The sequence below is a fragment of the Entelurus aequoreus genome, linkage group LG05, assembly GCF_033978785.1.
Source record: "Entelurus aequoreus isolate RoL-2023_Sb linkage group LG05, RoL_Eaeq_v1.1, whole genome shotgun sequence".
Lineage (NCBI taxonomy): Eukaryota > Metazoa > Chordata > Actinopteri > Syngnathiformes > Syngnathidae > Entelurus > Entelurus aequoreus.
In genome coordinates this window covers 59,653,877-59,678,633 of record NC_084735.1, presented here as the reverse complement: position 1 = coordinate 59,678,633, position 24,757 = coordinate 59,653,877, and the positions used below count along the sequence as shown (strand labels likewise).

Sequence of the window (24,757 nt, the reverse complement as noted above, 5' to 3'; positions counted from 1 at the left end):
CCGTGGAGGCGAAGATTGCTGACTTAGAAGTGGTTTTGCACTGTGGAGTGTCATTAACTGCCGCCAATGACACTGTTTTGTGTTGAGGTTGTTCGCTTCTCACTGTTTAATTTGCAGAACCAGCTAGGATGTGTCATCATTTGTAATTTTCCTGAGGGAACTCTTCTCCCTACACCCAGAGTTGTGTTATAATAGATGGAAAAATATTTCATATGTAGACAACCCTCCTCTACCTACACAAGTCAGGTATGACTTTGATGGATAGTTGTGTTTTTAAAAGGACTCACTAAAAGTGGATCAATGTGGGATGAAAAACCACACATTTCCACTTTATATCTGAGCAGTTAGAGAGCTTGCATCTAAATGTAGAGTAAAGTTGATATCAGTTTATCATGAAGACCACTCATTAAGTAGATAAATACTCACGAAGGAGATACAAGCAGCAAAAAGCAGGATCCTGACGAGAAGGTTTTCAAACTGCTCCACCACCAACTCCCACAGAGACTTTCCTATAACCAAATGCAAACACCGTTATGGACTACATATCTTGTAACACTATACATACAAAAAAACCAAAAGGAAATGGAATACACAAAAAATGAGTGACAGGAAATAATACACAACATAGCAAAACAAGACTATAAGTCAAAAACTCAATCATATTAGATTACAGTGTATGTTTTATCTTTACTGGAATTTTCATCTAATTTGGAGAGGTTAACAAACATACAGAATGTAAATACATATTCATGATGTTAATACAAACACATTATTTAATATATATCATAATGTTAAAAATGTTTAGTATGTTAAATATAAAGTTAATAAACATACAGTATGTTAAATATATATAATAACGTTCATAAAGACAAAATATGATAGATATATACATATAAAATGTTAATAAACATACAGTATGTTAAATACACATCATAATCTTAATATTCAGTATGTAACTATATAAATATAAATAATAATGTTAATAAAGCTAAAGTATGTTAGATAAACTGTATTTTCCAGACTATAAACCACTACTTTTTACTTAAGCTTTGAACCCTGCGGCTTATAAAACGGTGCGGCTAATTTGGGGATTTTTCTTTGTTAATGGCCTTATTTTGTATTCAACAAATAGTTTTCATAAAACACAGACAGGGACACTTAAAAAGTGTGTTATTGTTTGTGCAATGGTGCCATCTTTAAGACAAGTTTGCTCACTGCACGTGCTGGGGGTTGAAGATGTACGTCCTGTTTTATGCCTGAACTGGAAGTATATCCTGTTTTGGCTAATATTTGTCTATAGCGTTTCTGCTCGAAATGATTCTTCAGTCATTACTTCAAGCAACATTTGTAAGTTTGACAATATACTAAAACAATTCATACGTACTAAAACGGTCCATGTGATGTCTGTAGGAGTGTTTATACATGTATTTGTACGTGCTATCGTAAAGTAATCAAGCTAGTGTCGTTAGCATTAGCCAATATGCTAACACATTTGCAAGTGTCTTGGTTAGTATATATTTAAAAAAACAAAAAACAAAACACATTTAAAGGGGAACTGCAATTTTATTGGAATTTTGCTTATGGTTCACAATCATTATGAAAGACATGACGACGGACGTATTTTTTTTTTAATGCATTCTAAATACAGTATTAAATAAATTTGATCAAAAGTCCGCTTACAACAGAGCTAATGGGAGCCACTCCTGCTTGCCTATAAAGCCCATAAAAAACATCCAAACACCTCAATCAAGGTTTTATATACACACTTATGTAATGTAGTAACGGGCACATTTGTAATAACATTTGATATTTACGTATTCTGATAATTTGAAGCATACGCAGCGCAATAATGTCAAAAACGCATCACAACGTTACATTTTTTTTAACATCACTGATTATTACTCACTGCATACTTTATGAGAGCCAACAAACATAATAAAACATTACTTACTGTAGACGGTCTGCTGTCACTAGAATGCCAACTGCTAGGATGTTCATATTTTCCCATTTAGATGGGGGGTGAAACCAAGCATCTTTTTGTGTCGCTATCGCCATTTACGGGTCTAATTTGGCTGTCAAAATGTACCAACTTGTCGGAATACATTCTCAGTCTTTTTCTATCCAGATGAAAGGAATGATCTACATTAAACTTCCGGGGAGCATAATATGAACATGAACAGCAGACCACTCAATGATGTAAACATCGGCAAACACGATAGTGATCACGGCGCCGTTATGAATAGATGGTCTGCGTTAGCGCTTATAATAACAATATCACTAATACTTGGATAATATTCAAGTGACGAAATGTAGTTAGAGTATTGTTGGCGGTTTTTAGATGGTTATTTATTGGGTTTTATGGGTGGTATAGAGGACCTCCCATTGGCTTTGCTGTAAGCGGACTTTTATTTACAAGTTAGAATGCATTAAAAAAAATCCATCTGTCATGTATTTCCTAATGATTGTGAATGATAGGCAAAATTCCAAAAAAAAGTGCAGTTCCCCTTTTTAGCAAGGTGTGTTTTGATCCCACGCAGACGCAGAGCAAAGGAGGTGACGTCAGAAGGCGACTAGAGATGGACCTGTCAGCGGAGGCTTTATTGCTTCAAAGCAACTTCATGGATTATTGTATTACTTACATTTTTCTTTCACTTGAGAGAATTAATATAGGCCTGTGGATTATTGGATGGATAGGATGAAGGGAGGTAGCGTCGGTCGTGAGCAAAGCACGTTCACTTCAAACTGACACTAACTTCTATTAGTGTGCGTGACGTTAATAAGGAAATATTGTTGAGTTACAAATTTGTATGCTTCTTATTTGTGGTTATGCCAAGCTGATTTTATATGCGTAGCTGCAGCAGCTGAAGTCAATGTGACAGCGTGTCATAATTACGACGATCAGCTGGATAAAAAACATACCGATATCCGTATCATTTGTCCAGAATCTGGACCGACTCAATTAGGAACCGGTACCAAAAAATATGGTACTAGATATACATCGCTAATTGTAACTAATCATCATTAACTTTTTTTTTAACTTTGATTCATCCGATTAAAAAATATATATAGCCAGTTTGTATTTGTCACCGATTCTGTTCATAACTTTTATGGACAGAATTTGTAGGCTCAGTCAGGGCGTTGAGGGGATCCGGTTTGGTGGCTGCAGGATTAGGTCTCTGCTTTTTGCAGATGATGTGGTCCTGATGGCTTCATCTGGCCAGGATCTTCAGCTCTCACGGGATGGAGGAGACCCTGCCCCAAGTGGAGGAGTTCAAGTACCTCGGAGTCTTGTTCACGAGTGGGGGAAGAGTGGATTGTGAGATCGACAAGCAGATCGGTGCAGTGTCTTCAGTAATGCGGACGCTATATCGATCCGTTGTGGTGAAGAAGGAGCTGAGCCAGAAGGCAAAGCTCTCAATTTACCGGTTGATCTACGTTCCCATCCTCACCTATGGTCATGACCGAAAGGACAAGATCACGGGTACAAGCGGCCGAAATGAGTTTCCTCCGCCGGGTGGCGGGGCTCTCCCTTAGAGATAGGGTGAGAAGCTCTGCCATCCGGGAGGAGCTCAAAGTAAAGCCGCTGCTCCTCCACATCGAGAGGAGCCAGATGAGGTGGTTCGGCATCTGGTCAGGATGCCACCCGAACGCCTCCCTATGGAGGTGTTTAGGGCACGTCCGACCGGTAGGAGGCCACGGGGAAGACCCAGGACACGTTGGGAAGACTGTTTCCCGGCTGGCCTGGGAACGCCTCGGGATCCCCTGGGAAGAGCTGGACGAAGTGGCTGGGGAGAGGAGAGTCTGGGCTTCCCTGCTTAGGCTGCTGCCCCCGCGACCCAACCTCGGATAAGTGGAAGAAGATGGATGGATGGATGGATGGATATAGCCAGTTTGATAATATTTAGTGATAGTAAAATGGGAAAGCAGCTGAAGTTTATCAAAACTAATATTTTCAGAATTTTTTTCAGGCAAAATCAGCTGATTGGGACAAATTCATATTTACCTTCTTCAGCTGGGAGTTCTGGAGAGGTCACCAAAGAAGTCACCAAGGAGTAGGCGGAGACAAACAAGGAGGTTGTTGGGGTACAAAGAAAATGTTAGTTCATAGTTTCACATTTTTATAGTTATTAGATTCATATTTTTACTGAATGTAGTCTGACTGGTAGATGTACATACAAATAAATGATGCTTCATTTTGATTAAATGTTAAAAACTGTTATGGTCTGTCATCACATCTTAGATGTAACTACAGTAACTGTGCATGCCTCTATGCTGGATAGTAATTTGTGTTTTGGCATTTAATTCCTGTCAAATCCTTCTAGTTATAAATAATTACGATTTTGTAAATGAAGAATTTGATTTTTCATAGTCAAAACATATGTTTATGTGTAGAACACCAACATACAATTATTCCATAAACATCTACCTCCAACATGGTTTAAAACCACTTCAAAAACCAGCCATCTTGAAAAATGACGGCTTTGTTTTTCATCATGAGTACTTTTCTGGTATCATAGGTCCTGGAGCACATGCAAAATGGGTTATACTTGTATAGCGCTTTTCTACCTTCAGGTTACTCAAAGCGCTTTGACACTATTTCCACATTCACACACTGATGGCAGGAGCTGCCATGCAAGGCCCTAACCATGACCCATCAGGAGCAAGGGTGAAGTGTCTTGCTCAAGGACACAACGGACGTGATTAGGATGGCAAAAGCCGGGAAATTTGGTGCTTGTACAACCAAATGAAACATTTATTCAGTAATCTGCTCCACTATCAGTTATATCAGTAAAACACTCAAAGCCTGGTATGGTTTTCTCACACATAATTTTTTTTTGTTGTTGTGTTTTTTTTCTTCTACAGTTTGAGTATTGGATTACAACACCCACCACATGTGAGTCACGAGCAGAAATGTTTTGTAGAACACAAGTCTTGTTGCTTTTTGTCACCACAGTTCCATCTTTTGCTTGTCGAGTCCAAGTAAAGCGCAACTAAAGAATTGATGTCTGATGAAAAAACTGACATACAGTATAAATAAAAATGATGTGTAGTATTTATTACAGTACACTTTGAATGAGCTGTGCAAATAAGTAACATGTTTTCAGCAGCACTTGCGACACACCAATGAAACGTGACTATGTGAGGGATGGAGCTGGAAAGGGAGAGCAGTGTTATGCCAGGCTGCAGTCTTCCTTCCAAAAACCAAATCCTAGAAGTCAGTTTGTGACATGCAGAAAAATAAATATAATAACAAAAAAGTAATCTAATGTGATTCCAAGGTTGTGTTTTTGTTAGCTAGTTGATTAACATGGAAATGAGATGGTAACAGTTCTATACTTTGAATAGCTTTGGTACAATTTAGTTTCAAACATAGCTAAACTATATCTATGTTAGTGCAACATTTAATGGATACCTCAACCACGATAGTATGTACAGCCATGTGACAGAACATACTGTATTCACAGTATGGATGTTCTTACCTACAGTCTGCCCGCATTAAGGCAAACTTTCACTGGGGCATAATAATAATATAATCATCATAATTATAATAAAAAATAATATAATAATAATGCCTCCTCTCTGAGCTGCCACCTTACCGTGGTAGAGGAGTTTGCGTGTCCCAATGATCCTAGGAGCTATGTTGTCCGGGGGCTTCCATGCCCCCTGGTAGGGTCTCCCAAGACAAACAGGTCCTAGGTGAGGGATCAGACAAAGAGCAGCTCGAAGACTTCTATGGAAATACAAGAACCGAGACTCAGATTTCCCTCGCCCGGACGCGGGTCACCGGGGCCCCCCTCTGGAGCCAGGCCCGGAGTTGGGGCACGACGGCGAGCGCCTGGTGGCCGAGCCTGTCCCCATGGGGCCCGGCCGGGCACAGCCCGAAGAGGTAACGTGGGTCCCCCCTCCAATGGGCTCACCACCCATAGCAGGGGCCATAGAGGTCGGGTGCAATGTGAGCTGGGCGGAAGCCGAAGGCAGGGCACTTGGCGGTCCGATCCTCGGCTACAGAAGCTAGCTCTTGGGACGTGGAACGTCACCTCGCTGGGGGGTAAGGAGCCTGAGCTAGTGCGCGAGGTGGAGAAGTTCCGGCTAGATATAGTCGGACTCACTTCGACGCACAGCAAGGGCTCCGGAACCAGTTCTCTCGAGAGGGGATGGACTCTCTTCCACTCTGGCGTTGCCGGCAGTGAGAGGCGACGGGCTGGGGTGGCAATTCTTGTTGCCCCCCGGCTCAGAACCTGCATGTTGGAGTTCAACCCGGTGGACGAGAGGGTAGCTTCCCTCCGCCTTCGGGTGGGGGGACGGGTCCTGACTGTTGTTTGCGCTAAGCGCCAAACAGCAGCTCAGAGTACCCACCCTTTTTGGATTCACTCGAGGGAGTACTTGAGGGTGCTCCCCCGGGTGATTCCCTCGTTCTACTGGGGGACTTCAACGCTCATATTGGCAACGACAGTGAAACCTGGAGAGGCGTGATTGGTAAGAATGGCCACCCGGATCTGAACCCGAGTGGTGTTTTGTTATTGGACTTTTGTGCCCATCACGGATTGTCCATAACGAACACCATGTTCAAGCATAAGGGTGTCCATATGTGCACTTGGCACCAGGACACCCTGGGCCGCAGTTCCATGATCGACTTTGTAGTTGTGTCATCGGATTTGCGGCCTCATGTTTTGGACACTCGGGTAAAGAGAGGGGCGGAGCTTTCTACCGATCACCACCTGGTGGTGAGTTGGCTGCGATGGTGGGGGAGGATGCCGGACAGACCTGGCAGGCCCAAACGCATTGTGAGGGTTTGCTGGGAACGTCTGGCAGAGTCCTGTCAGAGAGAGTTCCAATTCCCACCTCCGGAAGAACTTTGAACATGTCACGAGGGAGGTGCTGGACATTGAGTCCGAGTGGACCATGTTCCGCACCTCTATTGTCGAGGCGGCTGATTGGAGCTGTGGCCGCAAGGTAGTTGGTGCCTGTCGTGGCGGCAATCCTAGAACCCGTTGGTGGACACTGGCGGTGAGGGATGCCGTCAAGCTGAAGAAGGAGTCCTATCGGGTTCTTTTGGCTCATAGGACTCCTGAGGCAGCGGACAGGTACCGACAGGCCAAGTGGTGTGCGGCTTCAGCGGTCGCGGAGGCAAAAACTCGGACATGGGAGGAGTTCGGGGAAGCCATGGAAAACGACTTCCGGACGGCTTCGAAGCGATTCTGGACCACCATCCGCCGCCTCAGGAAGGGGAAGCAGTGCACTATCAACACCGTGTATGGTGAGGATGGTGTTCTGCTGACCTCGACTGCGGATGTTGTGGATCGGTGGAGGGAATACTTCGAAGACCTCCTCAATCCCACCAACATGTCTTCCTATGAGGAAGCAGTGCCTGGGGAATCTGTGGTGGGCTCTCCTATTTCTGGGGCTGAAGTTGCTGAGGTAGTTAAAAATCTCCTCGGTGGCAAGGCCCCGGGGGTGGATGAGATCCGCCCGGAGTTCCTTAAGGCTCTGGATGCTGTGGGGCTGTCTTGGTTGACAAGACTCTGCAGCATCGCGTGGACATCGGGGGCGGTACCTCTGGATTGGCAGACCGGGGTGGTGGTTCCTCTCTTTAAGAAGGGGAACCGGAGGGTGTGTTCTAACTATCGTGGGATCACACTCCTCAGCCTTCCCGGTAAGGTCTATTCAGGTGTGCTGGAGAGGAGGCTACGCCGGATAGTCGAACCTCGGATTCAGGAGGAACAGTGTGGTTTTCGTCCTGGTCGTGGAACTGTGGACCAGCTCTATACTCTCGGCAGGGTCCTTGAGGGTGCATGGGAGTTTGCCCAACCAGTCTACATGTGTTTTGTGGACTTGGAGAAGGCATTCGACCGTGTCCCTCGGGAAGTCCTGTGGGGAGTGCTCAGAGAGTATGGGGTATCGGACTGTCTGATTGTGGCGGTCCGCTCCCTGTATGATCAGTGTCAGAGCTTGGTCCGCATTGCCGGCAGTAAGTCGGACACGTTTCCAGTGAGAGTTGGACTCCGCCAAGGCTGCCCTTTGTCACCGATTCTGTTCATAACTTTTATGGACAGAATTTCTAGGCGCAGTCAAGGCGTTGAGGGGATCCGGTTTGGTGGATGCAGGATTAGGTCTCTGCTTTTTGCAGATGATGTGGTCCTGATGGCTTCATCTGGCCAGGATCTTCAGCTCTCACTGGATCGGTTCGCAGCTGAGTGTGAAGCGACTGGGATGAGAATCAGCACCTCCAAGTCAGAGTCCATGGTTCTCGCCCGGAAAAGGGTGGAGTGCCATCTCCGGGTTGGGGGGGAGATCTTGCTCCAAGTGGAGGAGTTCAAGTACCTCGGAGTCTTGTTCACGAGTGAGGGAAGAGTGGATCGTGAGATCTACAGTCGGGTCGGTGCGTCGTCTTCAGTAATGCGGACGCTGTATCGGTCTGTTGTGGTGAAGAAGGAGCTGAGCCGCAAGGCAAAGCTCTCAATCTACCGGTCGATCTACGTTCCCATCCTCACCTATGGTCATGAGCTTTGGGTTATGACCGAAAGGACAAGATCACGGGTACAAGCGACCGAAATGAGTTTCCTCCGCCGGGTGGCGGGTCTCTCCCTTAGAGATAGGGTGAGAAGCTCTGTCATCCGGGGGGAGCTCAACGTAAAGCCACTGCTCCTCCACATCGAGAGGAGCCAGATGAGGTAGTTCGGGCATCTGGTCAGGATGCCACCCGAACGCCTCCCTAGGAAGGTGTTTAGGGCACGTCCGACCAGTAAGAGGCCACGGGGAAGACCCAGGACACGTTGGGAAGACTATGTCTCCCGGCTGGCCTGGGAACGCCTCGGGATCCCCCGGGAAGAGCTGGACGAAGTGGCTGGGGAGAGGGAAGTCTGGGCTTCCCTGCTTAGGCTGCTGCCCCCGCGACCCAACCTCGGATAAGTGGAAGAGGATGGATGGATGGATGGATGGATGGATGTATATAGCCAGTTTGATAATATTTAGTGATAGTAAAATGGGAAAGCAGCTGAAGTTTATCAAAACCTGGTATCCATGTGTACTCTTATCGGTAGTATACGAAATCGGTGTAAAGAAAAATTTTCAAAATGACATTTTGTATAAGCATTTATATTCCTACAAGTGGTGCAATATGAAGTAACATCTCACAGCAGGGAGTAGTCTCAAGCAAGTCAACTACAGTGCATCTGGAAAGTATTCACAGTGCTTCACTTTTTCCAGATTTTGGTATGTTTCAGCCTTATTCTAAAATGGAATTAATTAATTTTTGTCCTCAAAATTCCCCATGATGACAACGTGAAAAGTTGTTTTTTTATTTACCAAATGTATTAAAAATAAAAACACAAAAAATCACATGTACACAATTATTCACAGAATTTGTTCAATACTTTGACGCATCTTTAGCAGCAGTCACAGCCTCAAGTCTTTTTGAATATGATGCCACAAGCTTGGCACACCTATCTTTGGTCAGTTCGATGGCTAAATTAGAGCTCCTGATTAGGCTTGAAAATCTGATTAGTCAGCAAATCGTGAATAGTCAGCAAATCATGAAGATAGTTAAAGTTAAAGTACCACTGATAGTCACACACACACTAGGTGTGGTGAAATGACCCTCTGCATTTGACCCATCCCCTCTTTCCACCCCCTGGGAGGTAGGGGAGCAGTGAGCAGCAGCGGTGGCCGCACTCAAGAATCAATTTAGTGATTTAACCCCCAATTCCAACCCTTGATGCTGAGTGCAGGGAGGTACTGGGTCCCATTTTTATAGTCTTTGGTATGATTCGGCCGGGGTTTGAACTCCCGACCTACCGATCTCAGGGCGGACACTCTAACCATGACTAGTTGACTATCAAAACAGTCGTTAGATGCATACCTACAGCACAAAAACTAATTTGACAAGTCACTGAATTTGTAACAATTCAATGTTGATGGAATTAATCAATCAGTAAAAGTTTATGTGTGAAGCAATCAATCAATCAATGAATTCCTTTTATTGTCATTGTCATAATAACACTTAAGTAATACATGTCGACGAGATTTTGTTTGGGCTTCGTCTAGCAGCATAGAAACTGCATTGATGTGCAGGTTGACAATAGTTTACATTTTAGCATTGTCAAGAAGATGGCGAATAGAGGGGCGTGGGGGTGGGAAGAGTCAGATGTCTGATGGGTGTTACGTTGATGTTGCAGCAATGCAATGTCCAGAGCACAATTATTGAGGTGGTGAAGAGTGAGGTAATAAGATGGTCGGGGAAAGTAAAGGGGCAGGCTGTTCATTAAGCAGACTCACAGCCTGGGGATACAGACTGTGAGACATTCTGGTGGTAATGGCGCAAATCGATCTATACATCCTTCCAGAGGGTAGCAGGTTAAAGAGGGCATGTGCTGGGTGGTATCTGTCCTTCAGGATGTTGTGTACTCGATTTAGGCAGCGAGTTGTGTACATGGCACTCATCTCTGGGAGTATTGTCCTTGTCATTTTCCCCGCCACTTTAACCACTCGCTGGAGAGCCGTTGGTTCGCTTTAGTGCAGCTAGCAAACCACACTAAAAATTCGTAAGTTAGGACACTGCTGATAGCACAATTGTAAAAGTTTACCATTGATTTCTGCGGAATGTTTGCGCTTTTTAGTTTTCTTAGAAAGAAAAGACGTTGTTGGGCCTTTCTGACTGTAGAAGCAGTGTAATGTCCCAGCATAGATCTTCTGTTATATTCACCCCTAAAAATTTGAATTGTTTGACCCTTTCTACGAGATTGTTATTAATTCAAAGTGGAGGGTGTTTTTTCTTGTAAGCACCTTACAAGAATACGTTTTAAAGGACAAATCATTGGTTAGCTTGCTTCTGACATCCCAGAAAAGCAGAGGCTGCACAAAAAGCTCTATTAGTTCGTGCTCTACAGTCTAGGCTTTGACTGATAATCAATAAGTCAATTAATGAAACGATAAATGAAAATTAACTCGATCATTTTGCAGGATTCGATAAATTGTCATGTCTGTGTGTTTTTTTCATCTTTTGCTTTCAAACAAGGTACAGCAGAGCAGCAAGTGGTCAACTTTCTGCAATCAAAAGAAATTGAAATTGACATTAATACCATCTAAACATGCATCCCACTGAACGGAAGAAACAACAACGCCACTCCAGTCGTGCTCGTGAAACTCGTAAACAGAAAATCTAAAATGGCATTGCTGACAGGGAAAGAAGCTGAAGGGAACAAATGTGTACATGAATGAGCATCTCACAGAACGTAATGCTGGAATCGCAAAGAAAGCACGCGACTTGAGAAGGCAGGGAAAAATCCAGGGAACTTGGAGCACCAACTGTAAAATCTACATCAAGCTGAATGGAGGTCCAGAAGCAAGAGTAATTGTTGTCCATGACATCAAGAACCTGGACAATTTTTAAAGTTTACACAGCTACCACAACAACGATGATAATGGACTCTGACAGAAAACAAACACCCAGCATCAACACTACTATGTTCCAAGGGACGACTAAACAAGAGGACCTACATTCAGGATTGCATCCACCTACACTTATAGAGATTATTGAAACAACATCAAAGATTGTTGAACAAGAAAATATGGAACTAAAAAATTTCTGCAACAAACATCACAAAAACCAGGATTTAGAAAATGATATAGATCCAGATACAAATTTTTTCTCCCACATCAGTAATAATTGTTTTTATTATACAGATGATCAATATAATAGCAACATTGAATGTGATAACAAATTGTCAATTATTAATTTTAATAGTAGAAGCTTGTATGCAAATTGCAACAACATTAAGAACCTTTTGGAACACATCAACGAACCCTTCAAAGTGATAGCTGTCACAGAAACATGGATTGATGATAAAAAAGGAATAGATTTTGATCTGGAGGGATATGAACTAAACTACATCAACAGAACCAACACAAATGGAGGAGTAGCTGTGTACGTGATGAAGAACCTGAACTACAAAGTGGTAAAAAACATGTCATTTGCTATAGATAATATCTTAGAATGTATAACCATTGAAATATGTCAGGAAAAAAGCAAAAACATATTCATCAGTTGTATATATAGATCACCTAAGTCAAGTATAGAAACATTTGAAGAATGGATTAAAGGCCTACTGAAACCCACTACTACCGACCACGCAGTCTGATAGTTTATATATCAATGATGAAATCTTAACATTGCAACACATGCCAATACGGCCGGGTTAACTTATAAAGTGCAATTTTAAAATTCCCGCCACACTTCCGTTCGAAAAACTCATTTGCATATGACGTATGCGCGTGACGTCACAAGAGCTACGGAAGAGGTTGGACCCTATCGGACCCGACATAAAAACCTGTGTTTTCGACAAAATTCCACAGTATTCTGGACATCTGTTGGTGAATCTTTTGCAATTTGTTCAATTTACAATGGAGACTACAAAAAAGAAAGCTGTAAGTGGAAAACGGTGTGTTGCTGCGGGATGTAGCAACACAAAGACAAACACAACTGGTGTTGCATTGTTTTTATTCCCAAAAGATGGCGGCCAAGCTTTACTATGGAACAAAGAAGTCAAGCGAACACGGTTGGATTGGACCACACACACAAAGTACAGTGTATTATGCAGCGAACATTTCGAACAATCATGTTTCGAAGAGGGTCCCTTGCAAAGGGCAGCGATGGGCATCGCCACCACCCGTCGACTCGTGCTGAAGAAAGGTGCGAAGCCAACTATTTTCAACAGACCACGGCCATGCTTAAGTGCAAGTTCGACAAGTTCAGAGCACCCCACACCCTCCACAAGTGGACAGACTGTGCACATGAGGTCTGCATTTGCCAAAAGGGAAAGGAAGAGGGTAAGAATCTTGATTTCCAGTTTCCATAGTCAGACTACACTGTTCCAATATCCATTTCTTTGTTCTCAATTGTTGATGACTGATGATAACAACCAAACCTAACCCCTCCACACCCCGGATTGTAAATAATGTAAATAATGCAATGTAATTATCTTGTGTGATGACTGTATTATGATGATAGTACATATCTGATAGTATATATCTGTATCATGAATCAATTTAAGTGGACCCCGACTTAAACAAGTTGAAAAACTTATTGGGGTGATACCATTTAGTGGTCAATTGTACAGAATATATACTTCACTGTGCAACCTACTAATAAAAGTCTCAATCAATCAATCAATCAAAACTCACACACAGTCATAGACTACTCCAGTGGTTCTCAACCTTTTTTCAGTGATGTACCCCGTGTGAACATTTTTTTAACTCAAGTATCCCCTAATCAGAGCAAAGCATTTTTGTTTGAAAAAAAGAGAAAAAAAAGTAAAATACAGCACTATGTCATCAGTTTCTGATTTATTAAATTGTATAACAGTGCAAAATATTGCTCATTTGTAGTGGTCTTTCTTGAACTATTTGGAAAAAAAGATATAAAAATAACAAAAAACTTGTTGAAAATAAACAAGTGATTCAATTATAAATAAAGATTTCTACACATAGAAGTAATCATCAACTTAAAGTGCCCTCTTTGGGGATTGTAATAGAGATCCATCTGGATTCATGAACTTAATTCTAAACATTTATTTTGTTGAAGTATTATTCAATAAATATATTTATAAAGGATTTTTGAATTGTTGATATTTTTAGAATATTTAAAAAAATTCTCACGTACTCCTTGGCATACCTTCAAGTACCCCCAGGGGTACGCGTACCCCCATTTGAGAACCACTGGTCTACTCCATGAACAATGAAATAAATTAACAATAAAATAGTCTACATATAATTATTGCTTCAAGTTCTAGTCAAGTTCTTCTGCAGTATAAAGTATCGTACATTTACTGACATTACTGTCAATAGTGTCAATACTGTCAATAGATTACAATAGACAATAATATAAAGCATTGTACATTTACAGACAATAGATCAGATCATGGCCAGTACGACTACGGCATCAGTGGCGGATGCGGTGGATGAACCAATGGCAATGGCACTAGATTTGCCTGATGAGGAGGGCGATCAAGATCAGGTTCGATTTGTTTTCCTAATCAATGTTCAAATGGATTACAGTTCAAGCCCAATACAAAAGTATTCATAATTTATGTAATTGAGGTATCCATATTACATGTAGCTGTTTCTCCATTTCCAGGGAAATACAAGAGAACAAGGATGCCAGACGGACTGGGTACCGATTGGGAGAGCACCAACAGCAATGACCAGTAGCAAGAGCACCCAAACAGGGAAAATACATCATAGATCAAAGGGTATGTCTATTTCGGTGATGAACATGATTCTGCACATCACAGTACACATTGCACAGCTGCCTGTGCAGAGTAGAGTAGACAGATAAATTAGGTGATTCAAAGACAATAATTAGTATGTGATTCTAGTTCAATTTTAACAGATTATATAAAACAACTTGTGTTTGATTTTATTGCTAGGACACCAGGTGACCCCAGAGATCCTCGAGAGGGTTAGAGCTCGGCTGGCCAGGGTTAGTGAAGTCCCATCGTCAAGTGTAGCAGCTCCATCTGACAGCCCCGAGATGCAGACTAACATAGCAACTCCAGGTGCTCCTGCATTGTTTGATGTAGGACCAGCATCAAGTCCCACTGCGCCTTTTGTTAGTGGTTCTTCCGATGACAGCTATGTGCCGAGTGAGTCATCAACATCGGATCCGTGTCAATCTGACGGGTCGCCAGATCGCCCACGTACTCACCAGATGCGTGAAGAGGGCTGCCACAAGGAACCGAAGTACATCATCTTTGAGTCGTGCCTCCAGTGTCTCGTCAAGTGGTGTCACTGTACAGTCTGTGGCAGCCAGAAAATAAGCCCTTCTTGGGATTCAAACGGTACACAGCTGACCATGACTCTTCAATGTGCATCATGTGACCAGAGGAGTAGTTGGAGCAGCCAGCCAAACATTGGCCCTTATGCCGCGGGCAACATCCTGCTATCTGCTGGCATCCTCTTCGCTGGCGCATCTTCTGGCAAGGTGTTGCAAGTGCTGAACAGCATCAGAGTGGTCACGTATGTGAAGAGGACATTTTTCAACCACCAGGAGCTCATCCTGCAGCCAGCCATCAAAAAGGTGTGGGAGGAACAGCAACGGACGCACCTCACCATGCTGCAGGTGGAAGGCCGACTCCTTGTCTTGGTGGTGATGGGCGAGCAGACAGTCCGGGACACAGTGCCAAGTTTGGTACCTACACCACAATGGAGCTTGTGGCCAATGTGGTTCTCGACCTTCAGGTTGTACAGGTACGACCATATAATCTCACTAAAACACTAGTAACATAATAAGCAGAGAAGGGATTTTCCAGAATTATCCTAGTAAATTTGTCTAATAACATTAACCATTTCAATGTATACTAAGCCCCTTTTTCATTTTTTTCTTTGCTCATTCCTTTTCTGTTATATATATTTCAGAGCAACGAATGTCTTGGCAGCTACCATATGGGGATGGAAGGACTGAAGAGGATGGTGGAGCTGTTGATCAGCTGGGACCTGGATGTCGGGGTGCTGGTGACAGACCGACACAGACAGATCGCTAAATGGATTTGCGAAAACATGCCCAATACACGGCACTGCTATGACATCTGGCATGTTGCAAAATGTTAGTTGGATTACTTGTATGTATGACAAGTTGTGAAGTAGTGTGTACATATTAGTGATCAGATGAATGCCATATTGTATTTAATCCACAAATTTCTGCTTTTTTCTGTTTGTAGCCATCGGAAAGAAACTGAAGGCCATCTACAAGCATAAGGACTGTGAAGACCTGAAGCCCTGGGTGCAAAGTATAATCAACCACCTCTACTGGGCAGCAGTGTCTACACCGCCTGGAGAGGGGGAACTTCTGGTTGCCAAGTGGAAGTCTGTAGAGCGACACATTCAGAACATCCACAAGGACCATGGCGACCTCTTCCCAATTTGTACTCATGGACAACTGCAACGGCAAAAGAAATGGCTCAAACAATGTGAGTAGGCAAATAAGTTGCCCGAAAGCAGTGAGGGACTAGCAGTATTTTCCTGCACATCTTTTGAAAGTCAAAAAATTCAGATAAACTTGTAAGTAAATAACCAGTTTAAGTTGACTGGAACATTTTTGTTGAAACATTGTTCTATTTTAAATGTATGTTTAGGTTCACGCTCAGCAGTGAAACTGGAGGAGGTGGTCAACAACAAGTCCCTGCTGAAAGATATCGCCATGCTGTCGGGTGAACACCAGACTTCCAAGGTGGAGGCGTTCCATAGCCTTATCATACAGGTGAGAATTAGGCTGATCGCCTGTAGGTGGCGTCGGTGGTTACCAACTGCCACTAGGACTTTGGTGGCCAGGGAGCAAAATACTAGAGCATACTAAATGTAGCCTTGATACAGTCAGTGTAAGCAAGAGAATGTTAGAGGTCCAACATAGTGGCTAGGCAGTTAGAGGTCCAACATAGTGGCTAGGCATCTTGGTGATAAAGATTGCAAACAATTCTGGCGTGGTATTAAAATTAAAAACAAAACAGCTTCATTATTGCAGGAGATCAAGCTTTAATAGCTGACTATAAACAGTTTAATACACAAACATTTGTATTCAAATTTACAAACTATTTATAAATTTACACACACATTGTATGGACGCATGACTGAATAAAGTGTCTTTTATCTTATACAGTTCGCACCGAAAATTTATGTCTTCTCATACATCGGAATGCTGTGCAGGTATGTTTCCACACTAATCTAAGTGTCACTAGTGTGTGCCATACTTTAGTACTAATTATTACATTATTCTGTTACCACACCTAGGAACCTGCTTACTGGGCTGCACTGGAATGAAAACTCGAGCCGCCCTATAGCCACTACACAAGCGGGTGCTGAGCGCTATGTAGTACACTACCCGAAGTATAAAGCAGGGGGCCATGTGGTCAAGAAAATTGCGACAGAGCCAACATACCGTAAGTGTAGAGGACACAAAACATGTAAACACTTGACACTTTGTATCATGATAATAATACTGTCAAGTTTCACTCTCCATGAGTATATTATGTTGTGAGCAGGAACATGTACAATTGTATTTTGCAGGCTACGTAGATGACTTGATCAGGGAGGTTGTTGCTGGCTGCAGACAGACCCCTGACCAGAGAACACCAGTCAGCGTCACTGTGGATGTGCCTCCCTTCCTCTGCGATGAACTGGAGAAGCCAGACAAGGAGGAAGCCATCGCCAAGCACAGGAGTCGCTTCGGTAAGTGTTAACTGCCCTCCCAGTAACAGTTAGAGATGCTACCTCAGTAGAAGCATTTAAGTCCCATCTTAAAACTCATTTGTATACTCTAGCCTTTAAATAGACCCCCATTTTTAGACCAGTTGATCTGCCGTTTCTTTTCTTTTCTCCTCTGCCCCCCACCCCACACCCTCTCCCCCTTGTGGAGGGGTTATTCCGGTGACCATGGATGAAGTGCTGGCTGTCCAGAGTTGGGACCCGGGTTGGACCGCTCGCCTGTGCATCGGTTGGGGACATCTCTGCGCTGCTGACCCGTCTCCGCTCGGGATGGCCTCCTGCTGGCCCCACTATGGACTGGACTCTTACTATTATGTTAGATCCACTAAGGACTGGACTTTCACAATATTATGTCAGACCCACTCGACATACATTGCTTTTGGTCTCCCCTAGAGGGGGAGGGTTACCCACATATGCGGTCCTCTCCAAGGTTTCTCATAGTCATTCACCGACGTCCCACTGGGGTGAGTTTTTCCTTGCCCGTATGTGGGCTCTGTACCGAGGATGTCGTTGTGGCTTGTGCAGCCCTTTGAGACACTTGTGATTTAGGGCTATATAAATAAACATTGATTGATTGATTGATTGATTTATTTTATTGATTAAGTACAGTGGCCATGTGGATTGTGTTGCAGTCACTGCACGTCTTGGAACCCCGTGTAGTCCATCGATGGGAATGTTGTCCTAATCTTATGTACTACACAAGCTGGTAGTACCACCCTTATCTCCTTTCCCAAATATCCCCAGCAGAGGCGGACAAACTGTCGATAGGCTGTGTGTCGTTTCCGCCTGCAAGTACAAAATAGTTGTTAGCAAATGATGGCAGCTGTTATTATCCGGACATGGATACACAGTGACTCACTGTTCTCTGAGATGCAAAAGACATTGTCATGCATTATATTCATTTGTCATTTACTGTTGCAGTAAATTGTAAATATTGTTGACATCTACGGTTTTATGTATGTAATACTTCTATGATATATAATGTCATTTACATTGTAGCACAGTACATTTCACAGAATAAGAATAAGATAAGAAAGTGCTCATTCTGACTTATCTTCCAAAGGTTGATAGAATTATTTAAACTTATTAGTGCCTCACTCATTTTGCTGTTGCTGCAGCACACCATATTGCTGTTCGTAGGCGTAATACGCTGTCTGCAGCACCCATTCATCCAGACACACAGATGGAAAGCCAGGGTGGTCTATGATGCACGTCTCCACCCTCTTCTCCTCCATCGTTCTGGCCACTGCATCTAGCTCACGACAGCAGACACACTCAGCCACTGTCTCCATGTTCACACAGTTGTGACATGTACACCTGGAAATTGAAATATTCATAATATTTGTAAATCAATTCTTATTATGGACACCTGCAATCTGCAAACATGTGGAATAATTAATATTATCATTGTCTTGTTGTGGATCTTATTAATCTACATGCATATTTTTAGTATTGCCGGTATATGGAGCTGTGGCCCATAGAAATAATGGGTAATTAATTAGGTTTGACATTGTGTCAATGATAGATACTTAGTCTATAGACAGGCCTGGGGTGTAATTTGTAACACTAACAGTAACAGTGCAAGACTAGGCCACAAGCTAAAACTAGTCTATAAATAAATAACATTTTACCATTCTGTATTCTGAAGGCGATCTATGTCGTGTGCTACTCCAGCATTGTGTCAATGATAGATACTCGGTCTATAGATAGGCCTGGGGTGTAAGTTGTAACACTAACAGTAACAGTGCAAGACTAGGCCACAAGCTAAAACTAGTCTATAAATAAATAACATTTTACCATTCTGTATTCTGAAGGCGATCTATGTCGTGTGCTCCTCCAGCATCAATAGCAGCAGCGTCCTCCTGACAGTCTTCGTCAGCTTCGGGTTCAAAGCGGTGTGGCTCTATCCCTCTCACAGCTTCTGAATCGCTTCCAATCCCCACTAGTTCTTCACTTGCACTTTCCTCATCCAAAAATCGCTCAAATTAATGGGGAAATCGTCGCTATCTCGGTCGGAATCGCTCTCACTTCTGGCGGCCGTCATTGAAAACAATAGGAAAGACTCAGCAGCCCCAGCTCTTGTGACGTCACGCTACTTCCGGTAGGGGCAAGGCTTTTTTTTATCACAGACCAAAAGTTGCGAACTTTATCGACTTTGTTCTATACTAAATCCTTTCAGCAAAAATATGGCAATATCGCAAAATGATCAAGTATGACACATAGAATGGATCTGCTATTCCCGTTTAAATAAAAAAAATTCATTTCAGTAGGCCTTTAAGGCAATTTACATAGACAATGGTCAAAGAATAATGTTCTTATGTAGTGACTTTAATATTGACTTATTGAACCCCAACAAGCAAAAGTCTATTGATGACTTCATTGATACAATGTACAGCATCAGTCTATATCCTAAAATCACAAAGCCAAGCAGAATAACAGGACACTGTGCCACGCTTATTGATAATATTTTTACCAATGATTTTGATAATAACACTACAAGTGGTCTACTTATAACCGGCGTTAGTGATCATCTGCCAGTTTTTAAAATATATGATGGACACTACAAGAAGAACATGGAAGACAAAAGGACATTTTGAAGACTATGCACAGAGAAGAGGATGACTGCCTTCAAAATTGAGTTACAAAAGCAAGATTGGGACAATGTGTATGATGAAAAAGAGGTTGATGAAGCATATGAACATTTCTTAAACAAGTTCATAATACTTAATGACAAACATTGTCCATGGATACAACTCAGTAACAAGCAGAGAAAGAATAATCAACCATGGATGACAAAAGGATTAAAAAATGCTTGTAAGAAGAAGAATACACTATATAGAAAATGTATAGCACAAAGAACTATAGAGGCAGAAATTAAGTACAAAAAGTATAAAAACAAGTTAACAGACGTACTACGATCATGTAGAAAATAATATAACAGTGAATTATTGGACAGGAACAAAAATAATATGAGAGCAACATGGGGCATCCTCAATAGCATTATTAAAAATGGAACTAAGAGGGACTACCCTCAATACTTCTTAGATGAAAATAAAAAAAATGACAACATAAAGGAAGTAGTTGAAAGCTTCAATAATTATTTTGTAAATATTGGACCAAAATTGGAAGAAAGGATTCCAGACCCAGTTCCAATTGAGGACTATAATGATACCATAGAGCGAAATCCCAACTCCATGTTCCTCAGTAATGTGACACAGGAGGAAATAGTTACAATCGCGAAAAAATGTAAATCTAAGACTTCAACTGATTGTAACGGAATTGATATGGAAACGATAAAAAAGGTTATTGAAGAGATCTCAGGACCATTAATGTATATTAGTAACCTATCATTTCAAACAGGTACATTTCCAAACAAAATGAAATTAGCTAAAGTTGCACCAATTTATAAGACTGGAGACAAACATCAATTTACAAATTTTAGACCTGTTTCTCTACTTCCACAATTTTCTAAAATCATTGAAAAACTGTTCAATAACAGATTAGAAAGTTTCATAAATAAAATTAGAATACTCGAAGAGAACCAATATGGATACAGAGCTAATGTTTCAACTTCAATGGCTTTAATTGAAATTACAGAAGAAATTACCAATGCAATAGATAGTAAAAAATGTGCGGCAGCGGTTTTTATGGATCTAACTAAAACATTTGACACAATTAATCACAATATTTTAATCAAAAAACTAGAACGATATGGCATCAGAGGGTTAGTCTTAAACTGGATAAGAAGTTATCTAACGAACAGGAAACAATACGTGAAGCTAGGCGAACACACATCTACAACGCTAAATATATCCTGTGGTGTACCTCAGGGATCAATACTAGGACCTAAATTATTCAATCTCTATATAAATGACATTTGTAAAGTTACAAAAGATTTAGAGTTAGTATTATTTGCGGATGATACAATAGTGTTTTGTTCAGGAGAGAACACACAGGAGATAATACAAATAATAACAGAAGAAATTAACAAATTAAAAAGATGGTTTGACAAAAACAGACTATTGTTGAATCTTAGTAAAACTAAAATCATGCTATTTGGTAACAGTAGAAGAGAAAGTCAAACACAAATACGAATAGACGGAATAGAAATTGAAAGAGTAAATGAAACCAAATTTCTAGGTATAATGATTGATGATAAATTGAACTGGAAATCTCAAGTAAAAAATATACAACATAAAGTAGCAAGAAACACGTCAATAATGAATAAAGCAAAACATGTTCTAGACAAAAAATCCCTTCATATTCTCTACTGTTCACTAGTGTTACCATATCTTAGCTACTGTGTAGAAATATGGGGAAATAATTACAAAAGTACACTTCATTCATTAACGGTGTTACAAAAAAGATCAGTTAGAATAATACATAATGTTGGATATAGAGAACATACAAACCCTTTATTTATTGAATCAAAAATACTGAAATTCCACGACATAGTGAATTTGCAAACAGCTAAAATTATGCACAAAGCAAACTATAACCCGCTACCTAAGAATATACAACAATTCTTCTCAAAAAAAGAGGAGAAATATAATCTTAGAGAAAAACGTAATTTAAGACCTTTAGTATATCAGTATGTGGAATTAAATTATGGAATGGATTAAGCAAAGCAATCAAACAATGTACTAATATGATCCACTTCAAGAAACTCTTCAAACTTAAAGTGTTTACAAAGTACAAAGAAGAAGAACCATGACAAACAATCTCAATTTATTTCATCCATCCATTCATTCATTCTTAAAGTAATCTTACTTATCTCATCATATGAAATATGACTTACTTCACCAAATATTATTATTAAATTCTTACTATTATTTATTTTTATTGTGATTACTTATGGAGTTTATTGTGAAAAAATTGTGAACAGGAAGTGAACAAAAAGTTTTGCAACTGTTATGTAAAGAAAAGGGGTAGGATTAAATAAGCTCTGCTTCTTCCTACTCCTTTTCGAACATGTTGAAAAGAGAAACTGGAAATTGTGATGTATCATGTTGTAAGCTTGCATGTTCGAAATAAAATAAACTCAAACTCAAACTCAAGAGGGTTCAATCTGTGCATCGCTATTGGCATCAATTGGGAACTGGTACCCAAAATCATTGGTACTCGGTATACATCCCAAGGCAAGACTAAAGAAGAAGGAGCGCCTGAGGTCCTGAACGGGTTTTCCTGACTTCAGTCTGCCAAGGATTCCCTGAGGCAGTCTGTGCTGTGTGGACCTGAAGCTTGTCCAAGCACATTCCTGAAAACTGTCTTGTTCCTTCAACGTGGAGTATATTTATAGCTAGAATTCACTTATATATTGTACTATATATACATATATATATATTCCTGAAAACTGTCTTGTTCCTTCAACGTGGAGTATATTTATAGCTAGAATTCACTTATATATTGTACTATATATATATATATATATATATATATATATATATATATATATATATATATATATATATATATATATATATATATATATATATATATATATATATATATATATATATAGTACAATATATAAGTATATTGTACAATATATAAGTATATTGTACTATCTATCTATCTATATATATATATATATATATATATATATATTACAATATATAAGTGAATTGTAGCTATAAATATACTCCACGTTGAATGAACAAGACAGTTTTCAGGAATGTGCTTGGACAAGCTTCAGGTCCACATACACACATATACACATATATATATATATATATATATATATATATAGTACAGTGCAGTACACAGTAATGAAAACAGAGTTGTTCTACTAACTGTACTTGCTGCTTACTTAAAAAGAAAATAACACTTACCTTTCACTATTTGAGTAGCCTTTGTTCTGCCATTTGAGTACTGGCGAGCGATCTCTGAATCCGGAAACATATCCTTCACGGATTTGTTGAAAGCATCCGCAAATGAGAACAGGATGTTGCTTGCAAGGTGGCCCATAATACTGCGTTGCCGCCGCCTTTTGCTTCTCTGACCGTTCATGAGTGACTATATCCATTCGGCCACAGTGTTATGGGTTATAGATAAACCTATGGATAACGGAGACATATATAATAGTCTCCTTTTCAGGTGAGAGGATGCTAAAGGCAGTGCCCCCAATATTGTTTGTCCGGCTGGAAATTTTGGACATTACTACTTGCCGTAGTTTTGAAGCAGTGCATGATGGGAATCCGGATGTTGTGTGTCAGTGTATTAACGTGCCGGCTGGAATAAACACACGCTGAGAAATAGCTCCGTGCCTGCCTACTTTATGGGTTATAGATAAACCTATGGATAACAGAGACATATATAATAGTCTCTTTTTCAGGTGAGAGACTATGTTAAAGGCAGTGCCTTTAAAGGCCTACTGAAACCCACTACTACCGACCACGCAGTCTGATAGTTTATATATCAATGATGAAATCTTAACATTATAACACATGCCAATACGGCCGGGTTAACTTATAAAGTGACATTTTAAATTTGCCGCTAAACTTCCGGTTCGAAACGCCTCTGAGGATGACGTATGCGCGTGACGTAGCCCGGGGAACAGAGGTATGCCTTCCCCATTGAATACAATACAAAAAAGCTCTGTTTTCATTTCATAATTCCACAGTATTCTGGACATCTGTGTTCGTGAATCTGTTGCAATTATGTTCATTGCATTATGGAGAAAGAAGCTGAGCAAGCAAAGAAGAAAGTTGTCGGTGCGAAACGGACGTATTTTTCGAACGAAGTCAGCAACAACAGTACACAGCCGGCGCGTCTTTGTTTACATTCCCGAAAGATGCAGTGAAGATGGAAGAACTCGGATAACAGAGACTCTAACCAGGAGGACTTTTGACTTCGATACACAGACGCCTGTAGAGAACTGGGACAACACAGACTCTTACGAGGATTACTTTGATTTGGATGACAAAGACGCAGACGTGCTACCGTGAGTATGCAGCTTTGGCTTCTAAACATTTGATCGCTTGACCGTATGTGCGCAACTTTTTTTTTGCGTATGTACGTAACTTTTTTAAAATATATAAGCTTTATGAACATTGGGTTAGGTGAACTGTCTTTTGGGCTGAGTGATTGTGTGTGTTGATCAGGTGTTTGAATTGTATTGGCGTGTTCTATGGAGCTAGGAGCTAGCAGAGGAGCTAGGAGCTAGCATAACAAACACGTAGGTGTTTTTATGCAGGATTAATTTGTGGCATATTAAATATAAGCCTGGTTGTGTTGTGGCTAATAGAGTATATATATGTCTTGTGTTTATTTACTGTTGTAGTCATTCCCAGCTGAATATCAGGTCACCCCCGGCTCTCACAGCATCTTCCCTATCTGAATAGCTTCAACTCCCCACTAGTCCTTCACTTGCACTTTACTCATCCACAAATCTTTCATCCTCGCTCAAATTAATGGGGAAATTGTCGCTTTCTCGGTCCGAATCTCTCTCACTTCATGCGGCCATCATTGTAAACAATAGGGAACTTTGCGTATATGTTCAATT

The 24,757-nt window shown here is 41.2% G+C and overlaps 2 protein-coding genes across 5 annotated transcripts in view; one reads left to right on the top strand and one right to left on the bottom strand.

Moving 5' to 3' along the window:
- The window catches only part of atp2a3 (ATPase sarcoplasmic/endoplasmic reticulum Ca2+ transporting 3), a 170,955-nt gene that overhangs the window by 101,953 nt on the left and 44,245 nt on the right, over positions 1-24,757 (bottom strand). For both annotated transcript variants that reach the window (XM_062048490.1, XM_062048489.1), the window contains exons 2-3: positions 4,004-4,021; positions 427-509 (exon numbers count right to left, since the gene is read on the bottom strand). In XM_062048490.1, the coding sequence (XP_061904474.1) occupies positions 427-509; positions 4,004-4,021 (101 nt within the window). The remainder of the gene's footprint in view (positions 1-426; positions 510-4,003; positions 4,022-24,757) is intronic.
- On the top strand, positions 12,165-17,907 carry LOC133650821 (uncharacterized). 3 transcript variants are annotated; one of them, XM_062048493.1, is made up of 7 exons: positions 15,082-15,243; positions 15,412-15,598; positions 15,714-15,962; positions 16,128-16,252; positions 16,649-16,695; positions 16,780-16,928; positions 17,056-17,907. In XM_062048493.1, the coding sequence occupies exons 1-7, from the start codon at positions 15,199-15,201 to the stop codon at positions 17,226-17,228; spliced, it is 975 nt and encodes a 324-aa protein (XP_061904477.1). In that variant the 5' UTR covers positions 15,082-15,198; the 3' UTR covers positions 17,229-17,907. The 3 variants fall into 3 exon arrangements, with proteins under 3 accessions (XP_061904475.1, XP_061904476.1, XP_061904477.1); XM_062048491.1 differs by lacking the exons at positions 15,714-15,962; positions 16,128-16,252; positions 16,649-16,695; positions 16,780-16,928; positions 17,056-17,907 and adding exons at positions 12,165-12,423; positions 12,509-12,825; positions 13,901-14,011; positions 14,132-14,246 and having other exon boundaries at positions 14,424-15,243; positions 15,412-15,585; XM_062048492.1 differs by lacking the exons at positions 15,714-15,962; positions 16,128-16,252; positions 16,649-16,695; positions 16,780-16,928; positions 17,056-17,907 and adding exons at positions 12,442-12,825; positions 13,901-14,011; positions 14,132-14,246 and having other exon boundaries at positions 14,424-15,243; positions 15,412-15,585.